This window comes from Corylus avellana, chromosome ca11, assembly GCF_901000735.1.
Source record: "Corylus avellana chromosome ca11, CavTom2PMs-1.0".
NCBI lineage: Eukaryota > Viridiplantae > Streptophyta > Magnoliopsida > Fagales > Betulaceae > Corylus > Corylus avellana.
The window spans coordinates 20449376-20460214 of record NC_081551.1 but is presented as its reverse complement, the minus strand read 5'-3'; the positions used below and the strand labels follow the sequence as shown (position 1 = coordinate 20460214).

Here is a 10839-nt window from a genome sequence, read left to right as displayed (position 1 = left end):
TTTAAAAAATTGATTTTTGGGCTTATTTTAGGTATTGGGCCTAAAATAAGCTAATTTTTTTTTTATAGGTTGGCCCATTTTTTAAAAAATCTATTAGTTTCTTTGTCTAAATTAAAAGGACTTTGTTAATAATTAAAAAATAAACCTTAAAAAGTCTAAAAATCCTAAAAAATCATTGTTTTTGCCTATTTGGGCCTTAGAAATAAAAATTTAATTTTTTAAAATACCCTAAACCTAAACCTAAGTGTAAAAAATATTAATATATAATATATATATAGATATTAATATATAAATATAATAATATATAAATATTATTAAATAAAATGGAAACCCGGTTCTGGTATTCCCGGTAAAAACCGGGTACCAAAAACCGGTACCGGAACCGGGGTACCCGGTTTTTAGATTTTTCAAACCGGAACCGGAACCGGGACCCCGGTTTCCCGGTTTCCGGTTTTCCGGTTTCCCGGTTTTCCGGTTCCGGTTCCGGTTCCCCGGTATTTTTTGACACCCCTAAATAGTACTCATAAATCTATATCATCACAAAATACTCGACTCAGTCAAGTACATATTCATGCTTTTAAAACAATTATCATATTGCTAGTTACAATTGACATTAATTCACACTAAACCTCAATTATAGACAAACTCTTAGTGCTCAAATTCCCGTAAGCACTCAATTCACACACAAACCTTAAGGTCATTAAGGGTTATTGACAACTATATGCAAGCACATAACTGGAAAAATAATGTTTGGGGGTCTAAAACTATAAACATAAAATGTAAGCAATAATGGTAAAAGTGCTTGTAAACATGTAATGTGAACCGCTTTACCTTTTATATCGGGTTTTTTTTTTGTCTTCGGTTGGTAAGTGGGCTCAATTAGGCAAGTGACTTTGGTAAAAGAAACCAATATGAAAAGTGGTGTATTCTCTTGATTTCATTCCTTTCGGACTTTGTCACCAACGGTTCTCTCCCTTACTGAATGGATTCAAAATAGGTACAACATTTAAGACAAAGTCGATGATCTATTTTGATCAAGTCTTTAATAAGTAGGTTAGTATATAGATTAATATCGTATGGGGCATATGCAAAGAGAAAACTCGCATATGCTACTTGATGGATTCGAACCTTAGACCTGAATTGAGGCTGCCTTTGGGCTAATGGGCTTTCATATGAACCCATGGACCTTCTGAATAGTCCAAAATAGTTGTTAATGTGAAGTTATTATCACTTAAATCCGGTTATCAGCAGTTAGAAAAAAAAAAAAAATGCCATTGTTTGTACATCAATTACATAATGCACCACCAAAGCAGCTATACCTATCAAGAATAGATTATGACACTGAACACATTGAAAGTAGGGGGCCTATATATCTCATCAATATTACAATCTAAGGAAATCCAACGGTGGAGAGTTTAGGGGGTACACATCATCAAAAGAAACTCCAAGCACTTGAACAGCTGAGATCAAAAGAGAGGGAAGACTCATGATGTTGCGTGTTGGAAGGGTCAAATCAGAGGCAAAGGCAAAGTTGAGCCACACAAATGATTTTTTTTTTTCTTTGTCAGACCAAATTTTCCTTTCCCTCAATATGGTCTATATGCCCTACTACCATTATTTCCGGTTGTCAGATATACTTCTTTCTCCGCTGCTCAAAATTCCAACTGTGTCCCACAAAGATCTGAAAGTTTGCCTTAAATTATTCGGACTCTGCCAAGGCAATGAAAGGACTTTATGGTGAAAAATAAATCCCCAACTATATATCCCAAGCACTTTATATCACAAACCAAATTTCACTCTTCAACCTAATCCCCCAGTGTCCCCTTAAACAAGGACATCCATTGATGGTTGACTATTGATAGTCAATCTAACCTACCCTAATCAGCATGCAAAATAATAGACGGTTTTACACTTTCTTTTATGAAAAAAAGAAAAAAGTTTTTGTTATGGGCTCTAATTATAGTATGCTGATATGACATACAATAATGTTATTTTTTACACCATTAAATACGTTACTTACGTCATGGGACAAGACTTACAATGTTATTATTTACACCATTAGATACGTCATTTATGTCTTACAATGTCAATTACTTAATTCGAAAGATAAAAAGAACTTTTAAAATTATTCATATATTTAATAACCCAAATAACCCTTATATATATGTATATATATATATATAAAATTGTTATGAATAAGTCCTCTTTGAATAAGTCTTATTAGAAAAGGATTTACTTCTCACATGCAGAACTTCAATTCAACCCAGATAGAGAAACTGTGTCCTCTTTGAATAAGTCTTATTAGAAAAGGATTTACTTCTCACATGCAGAACTTCAATTCAACCCAGATAGAGAAACTGTGCCCCAAAATAATACAACACACATGATCCCAAAATGAAGAACAGATAACAATTGAAAAAACATAGGGGAGACAGATAGCATCAGCAATCTGGCTATTGAGAGGATTTCTCTGCAGATTTTCCCCAACCCAAGAATCAGAATGCAATTTGGAGAAAGATCCATTAATGGCAACCAAGCACAGATCCATCTACAAACAGAGCTCCAGGCACCCAAAAAAAAAAAAAAAAAAAAACCAAATTCAATGATGAAAAATATACAATACATTAATAATTGCATTAGGATAAGACCAAATACATGCTAAGAAATAATATTTACAAGGATCAAGATTCAGGATCAGTAAGTAGGATGGTGATAATGAGAAGAAACACAGCAATAATTAACAGAAAGAAAAAGGGAATGATCCACTGCGACCTATACAAAAAAAAAAGTCCTTTTTTTTTTTTTTGTTTTCGTTGCTTGCTTGCTTAACAATCTTCTAATGTCTTCTGCCGAGTTCTCAGGCCCCCAAAAAAGAGATTCTACTCTTCACCCCCATACCATCTGATAATATTAAATATATACACAGAATCTTCGAGTTGTTGCTTCCAAAATCAAATTCTAGAGCCGTCCTCTCACTTTGCTTCAGACACTATTCACAGTGTGAGAGAAGGAACAAAATAAAGTCACCAAAATAGAATCAAAGATCTTTAGCAAAAGAAATCATCGGGGATTATCTCAACCACCCACGTGTCCCGATTCATTGGGCTGCTGCTCACTTCACCAGCTCTGAGACCCAACCCACATCCGGAGCACCGGTCGACGGGTTCGGGTCGGCCCGACCCAAGGAGTTCTCTTTGCTCAGCTTCTCAAACATCTTAGTACGCAGATCCCGCCCGGACTCGACCCTCTCCATCGCCGGTTCCTCCTCGCAACACTGGTCCCAGATATCATGGTACCCGATTCCAGGACGGGCAGGGGCGGCCCGGGTCGGGGTCGTAGGCACGCTGCAGAAACCGGGTCGGAGGATGGAGCCTCTCGGGGACCCAAACACGGGAGACCCGATTGGAACGTTCCAGGAGGATGGCAAAGACTTGACCTTTCCGAGCTGTAAATTCCGAAGCGAGACCACCATTTCATTGATCGCACTTGAACCCAGTGAACGACTCAGCGACTGGGTCATCGGCGACATGGGCGGAGACTCGGCCGGAGGGGTCGCCGGCGGGGAAACAGACGATGGGGTGGACAGAAAAGGCAGTGTTTTGACACAGGAGGCCTCAAACGCCTGCCTCATCGGCGACCCGTCGTACGACTCGGTTGAGTTCACCGAGCTTCCGACGCTTCTCGGGCTCTGCTGAGGCAAAACCCGGAGCTGCTCCGTCGTGTGAGCAAAGAAACAGACCCTCCGGCGACAGCTCGTCCCGTCCTTGCATGGCTGCGTGCGATAGCGAGCCGGGTGGAGCCAGCACTCGAACACGCCATGCGCAAACTCGCAAGAGTCGCCCTTCTTACAGTTGCCCTTTCGGAAATCGGGGCACGCCGTACCGGAATAGTGATACTTTCTCGGGTCTCTGCGGCGGGCCTTCTCACCTGGGTGGGCGTACGGACACTCGGTCCAGTCATGTGACCTTCCACGTGCGCACCGCCTCACCTTGAACTCAAACATCCGGAAATGGTCGCAAGAGTACGCGTCGACCGGCGCGTCCGACCCCGTTATTTCGGAGTCCGAGTCCATCTCGGGGCTTCCGTTGGAGGGCAAGTAACGCTGGAGCGCGGTTAGGGCTTCCTGGAGATAATAAGGGGAGTACTCCCCGCTGCCGTTGCCATTGCCGTCGGAGTTCGCGGAGAGGGGGGTTAAAGCGTAAGAGGAGTACAAATCGGCCGCTGGATCATCTTGGAGTGTCCACGGAGGGACGTGGACCGTGGGATTCGGACGATGTTGCTCTCCGAGCATCATCTTTGGAGAGGGGGTTTGAGATTGATTGTTTACTGAATCACCGGCAAGGTGGGCACGTTTATAAACTGCTACGGGAGTGGGGCTTAACCGTGGTTGGGTTGGGGTTAACCCTGGTTGGGTTAAAAACATGAGAGCTTAAATTTCCACTGCGGTTAAAATACTCAGAAATTTCCCAGTTACTTGCCTGTTAGATGCAGGCCCAGACAACGGTTTTAGCCATTCCCATGTGGCAACCTTCAAATGCAGATTTCAATTACGTGCCCCCTGTTTGGATCCTACGTGGCTTCGTCTTATTTGAAATTGAAACGTGTACGATGACCGCGTTGTATGGTGATCCTGCCTTTGGACTTTTTTTTTCCAAGCGACGCCCCTAGTCTTACGAGGGCGGTGGAGCGCGTGATAGGCCGATGAGAATTTTTTGAAGCAATGTTGGTCGTATTTTTTGAAGCAAGGAGATTTATGTTGAATTAGTATCTTTCCATTTTATTTTTAACTGAATAATTTATATTTGGAGGGGTATTTGTGTCCTTTTAAAAAATAAAAATATAAAAATACCATTCAAATATAATTAAATAAATATTATCAAATTCAAATGAAGTAAAAATAATTAGAAGGGATCTTATTCCTTTTTATTTTTAATATATTTCGAGCCATTTTATGGTTATTATGGTCACTATATTTGTAAAATGAGAGTTAACTTGACTTTATTGTTAGTTGGTAGTTGTTAGTTAAACAATAAAGATAGATTTAGCTTCGAATGACTGCCATCATTTATTTTCTTCGTCTCCCTCTAGCTCTTAATACCTCTAATAGAAATTATTTTACCCTTTCAAAAAAAAAAAAAAAACCTCTAATAGAAATACGATTCAACCCCTTAAAATTAATTTCTAGTTCTGTCCCCGACTCTAGCCTTTGAGATTCAATAAATTAAAACTCAAATACTCAACTGCCAAATGCATCAAGTTGTGATCACATGCATAACAGTGAATAGAAATATACACATGATCAACAATATTTAATATCGTAACATTTTTATCTCGAACTCGGACTCCGTTTGTTATCGTTTTCTAATTTTTTTGTCTTTAATTTCTTTCAAAAATAAAAATATTAACGAATAATTTAAACACACTTAACGTTTTTTTATGACATGATAAAACACATTAAGAAGAAAAATAAATATTTAGTCAGGATCACCGGCGGCACAGGTGGGACATCCTGTACAGAATTCACTGCATGGATTTGTAAATTTGTAATCTTGGTTTACAATCTAAGACATAGCTTTCTGTCATTAGTCATTTACCCCACCACCTTATCGGTTATACTTACCACTGTCATGTTTTAATTGAACGACAAAACAACCATTCCACTCACCTAATTTTTATAACATTGTCTTCCTCATTATAGGCCAGAAAATCTGAAAATCTGCTCCATAAGCAGTGGGAGAGATAATAATAATTATTATATTGTAGTTTAGGGTATTCTTCTTTATGTCAACTTGTTGGAAATTCTAAGGGTCAGCCGGTATTACTTTTAAATGTAATAATAATAGCCCCTTTCTTATTCTTATAGGTCATGCTTCCAACCTTTCCATTTCTGGGTTAGACCAAACACGCAAGTCTAGCACAAGAGGAGCCTTCTCGATCGTTAAGGTAACGTGTTTTGGAGAGTGTTTTTTATTTTTAACTTTAAAATATATTTTAATATAACATAAAAGTAAAAAGAATTTTGAATATTTTGTGTTTGTATGGCAAAGCAGAAATAAAAAGCTAAACAAAACTTTGGAAAATGAGTAGTTACTACTAGGAATAGAAGATTCTGGAATAGAATAGCTATTCTTATTTCTTAGTCTGATAATAACATACATGCATAAATTGAAATTGAATCAAAATTACGAAAAATGCCAGATTTTTTTTTTTCACTCATATTAAAAAAAAAAAAACTTAAAATAAAGACAGCTCTCGGCCACCCCGATAAGCCACAGGGATGGTCCCCTGAGGCGTCTGGGGGTGGTGCGACCACCCCCAACCTCTTCTGTGGGTAGCCGACCACCTCAATGGGTGGTCAAGCCACCCTCTTTATTTTTCATTTTTTGTTAATTTTGTTTTCAGTTTAAAATTAAACAAATTTATATGGGTATTTTAAAAAAATGTATTCCATTCCTTAAGGATTAGCTAAGCCACTCTTTTTTTTTTTTTATAGTTTAAAATTTTAAAAAATAATAATTATATGGGTATTTTTTAAAAATGTACTTCATTCCTTAAAGATTAGTTAAGCCACTCATTTTTTAGTGGTTTGGTTAATCCTGTGTGTATGAGATTAGTAGTTTCATGGGAATAAACTATTTCAGGAATAGTATGTTACCAAACAAATGAATAGTTATACCTTGAATTAGTTAGTCCATTCTAAGAGTCTATTTCCCAAACAAAACAGGGCCTTAATTTTTATCTTTTGTTTTTCTATTCTCAAATCAAATATATTGTTGTATGGGCTCTCGCAACATGAGGTTAATTAGGGTCTTATAAGCAATTGATAAGAACAATATAATTGAGACAAAAATATATGAAATAACATAGTACTAATGGAATATTCAACAGTACTACTGTGTATGGTTGGGTGTTAATTATCATATAAGCATATCAATAATATAAATTAAATATTTCAAATGCTTCATCTAACCATATCCCAAATAATAATGTACATCACATGTCTAGGAAAAAAAAAGGGAAAGAAGAGAGTGGATAAGTATAATATTCCAACTTTTAGCAATTGTTTTTGTAATAAGTTTTTATAATTATAAGTAGACAAATAGAATCAATTCTGACCAAAAGAGACTATTTATATATGCTTTAAAAATAAAAAACTAGGCGACATGCAAATATCTAACCTTCCTTATATATATTTTTTGATGCATTGATCAAATAAAGTAATTAGTCTCTTATTATTTTAACAAAGGGTATAAATCGACAGAATAAATGAAACTTTTTCAAATCTTGAAACTTGAAGGGGCTGTTTGGTTCGTGGCAGTAAAAAGAAAAGAGAAAAGTAGAATGGTAGGAAGGGAGGGGAGCATAGGGAATACAATCAATCATATCAAAGAGCAGATGCTGCTGCTGCTGCTGCTGCTACAGAGTGCTGGAACTGGGGTTATCTTATCCCCATTATAGAAGGGAAGAGGCTTGTTGGAGTGGGGTGTTTGTATTTATTTATTTTCTTTCATATGCAAATGTATTCTTTTGGTTGTTTATACCATATACGGATTGAAAAGAGTTGTTTTGGAGTAATTACACCATCAATGGCGGCTCCAGGTTCCAACCAAAGGTCAATCAATGAAACAGACACCAACATTTCCCGATCATCCATGTGTCTTGAAAACGATCTTTCGGCAGATATCAGCCTCACCTTCTTCTCCAGCACCATATGAGCTCGGGGAAAAAATTCTCCACTCTGCCAAACTTATATTAATTGTTGTTGTTTTTTAATATATATATATTTATAACACGTGTTCGTATTCAACCAGGGGCGGAACTAGGATTTGTAGTGTGGGGGGACGAATTTTTTTTTTTTTTGGTTGGATAGATGGACCGACTTATATAGATACAAAATCACATAGATACATATAATTTTTTTATATGTGTTTGTGCGTGTTTATATAAAATAAAGCATAGAAGTCTTACATTTAATCTCATGTCATCGCAAATACACAGTAGTATAAACAACTAGCAAATTAACAGCTTAAGAAAAAAAAAATTGCAATTATAAATTATAAAACCATTTAACTTGTGATGTCAAAACAAATATTATAAACCTAAATGACTCAAAATAACCACTCAAAAAATTGACTGCTGGTTAGAAGCCACTCAAAGAACTAAAACTGTGTAACTTTTTCTTTCACATATTCAATGAGGGTCCAAAACCAAATTAAGTTTTTGATTAGAAGTGAACTAGAATATAGAGGGAAACTAAATGAATTGGGTATTTTAGGTGTTTTTATGTTGAAAGAGGGGGCAAAATTAAAATAATAATAATAATAATGATAATAAATTAAAAAATTTTAAAGGGGACACAAGTAATTTTTTTTTTTTTGGGGGCAAAACTAAAAAATAATAATTAAAAGGGACACAAATAATATTTTGGGGGGACAAATATATGATTTTTGGGGAGACAAATTTATAAAATTGGTATATTTGAAGGAAATTTATGAAAATTTGTAAAATTTTGGGGGGACATTCGTCCCCCCAACCCCAAGCCTGGGTCCGCCCCTGTATTCAACAGTGGCGGATCTAAGAAAAAAGATAATTCAACAGGGGCAAAAAAATAAACACAATGGTAATTTTTTTTCTTCTCTTTATGTATTATATTTTTATTATAATATAGTAAATAAAATCAAAAAATAAATTATACCATAATATATGTATTAGGAATCAAATCAAACTTATCAAATTACCCAACCAAAAAAAAAAAAACAAAAAGCAATGTAATTATTAAAAATCTTCATCTACCGACGTCACAAATACATAATAATTTAAATTACTTCCGAAATAAGCTAAGCACAATTAAATGACTAGTAGTGTCTAAGAAAAATGAGTACCTTTTAATGGATTATTAGCATACGGCTATTTCTTTTAAAAAAAACCTCAAATCCTAAAACATAAATCACATTAAAGATTAGAGTCTACATAAAAGAGACTAGAGTCTAAATTCAGCAACAAAAAAAAAAAAAACCCACATTTATCTATAAACTATGTGTACCAAAAACACTATAAAATTCACCCACTATCTCATTTTTAAAAATAAACTATTATCTATTATCTCTCCCCTATTAAAATATAACTTTATTCTCTCTTTCTCCTTAATAAAAAAATAGCCTCCTTTCTCCACTTCTACCGTTTGAATGACAAAAAGAAGGCTAGGGACGCTCTGGTAAATTTTTTACCAGAGGCGCCTTTTAAATTCTGACTGAAAAATACTTAATAAATTTTATTATTATTTTTTTTTAAACCAGGGGCGCCCGCCCCCAAGTTGCCCCATGTATATCCGCCACTGATATTCAATATTCTATTTTAAAACTTTTAGCACAAAACCGTTCTTTTTTCTTCTTAAATTTCTTTTCTATACTAGTCATAATATCATTCGAGAAGATCATATGCAAAATACAAGCTAATAGGTAATGTTACAAGTAAATAGTACATGCTTTTAATTAAAATTGCACACGTTTACTTATCAAAACACATGTTGTTCAAAGCGAGCTTGGCCGAACGAGACATGTTAGTCAGCATTTAATTGTGCATCACATGTGATCACTTAACCTACACTTATGATCAATCATGGTTGTTCATCTTTACCTAACACTTCATGCAACATAGCCACGTGGATATGCCTTCATGATCGAACGAGCTCAACTACTCAATCGATCAAGCTTCTTACATTTTAAATTCTAGTCGTTTATGTTTTTTGTTGGCATTTATTTGTGTCGGGTATCGTTACAATGAGACTCGCTAGTCCACGATAACTTAAGATGTTAGACCTACTAACCCCAAGTTGGTGGGATTTTGTAATCCGTGTCTTTTGTATTATTTGAGTAGCCTTATTATGAAGAATTCACATCTTTGACCTTTTACAAAGTAAATCAAATAAAATAAAAATCTTTGACCTTTGGTAACCTTCTAAGAGGTGAGGTGAGATTTTTATTAACCCTAAGCTACATACAGCTATTATACTCCTAGAAATGCTGAAGAAGCAAAATATCAAAGTCGAAAAACAATTAATATAAATACGTTTAAACTCAAAGAATGTCCAATATCCTATCTCCTAAAAAGTGGTAGAAATGTGCCTAACGTCACTTGTTTCCAATTTGGTTACTGATGATATATAGATGATTGACTGATAATCATCGATGGATTTGAATTTCCAACAATTAATTGTTTGAATTACTGTTAATTACAGCAATTAATCAGGAGATGACTCTTTATGATATGTTACATAATATTAATATATATGTTAGGAGCTCGGATTTCATGTGTGTAACATGATTTTTTTGGGGCATGTTCTTAGAGGGTGGCCTAACAACAAGAAATTTGTTAATAAAAATTATCTAGCATACTATATTATTTTTGACTTTAGAGTTGGTTTGGCCGTTTTTTTTTTTTTTTTAAATCGTGAAAATGTTTCGTTTAAAAATGCATTTGAGAAAAATGGTAGGTAAAAGGATTCGTTTTTAAAACTCACGATTTTAAAAGCTAAATTATAATTTTATTAAACGCTTAATTACGTTTAAATTATTATTTTTCCAATTACACTTTTTAAAATTACTAAACTACATAAAACTTAGTCTGTAAATAGAATTACACAGGGAAAGAGATTAAAAATAAATAAAAAAATGAAAAATCCCACTAACAATTCGTACGGAGATAAATAATCATCCTACTTAAAAATAATTACCCCAACTTGAATTATTAAACGTCATCTTATCACCTCTCTCCCTAATTAAAATATTAATCACAATCTTAATCTTAATCTTATCGTTAGGCTGCACACGTAACATAAAT

The 10839-nt window shown here is 35.1% G+C and overlaps 1 protein-coding gene across 1 annotated transcript; it reads right to left on the bottom strand.

The window, feature by feature from the left end:
• Positions 1-2603: 2603 nt before the first annotated feature.
• On the bottom strand, positions 2604-4341 carry LOC132166280 (zinc finger CCCH domain-containing protein 20-like). The gene has a single exon (XM_059577074.1). It carries the CDS (start codon positions 4292-4294, stop codon positions 3113-3115), a length of 1182 nt encoding a protein of 393 aa, XP_059433057.1. The 5' UTR covers positions 4295-4341; the 3' UTR covers positions 2604-3112.
• Positions 4342-10839: the final 6498 nt, after the last annotated feature.

Bases quoted from the DNA above. Each gene is read 5' to 3' on its own strand.
- LOC132166280 (XM_059577074.1), bottom strand. From the start codon at position 4,294: ATGATGCTCGGAGAGCAACATCGTCCGAATCCCACGGTCCACGTCCCT.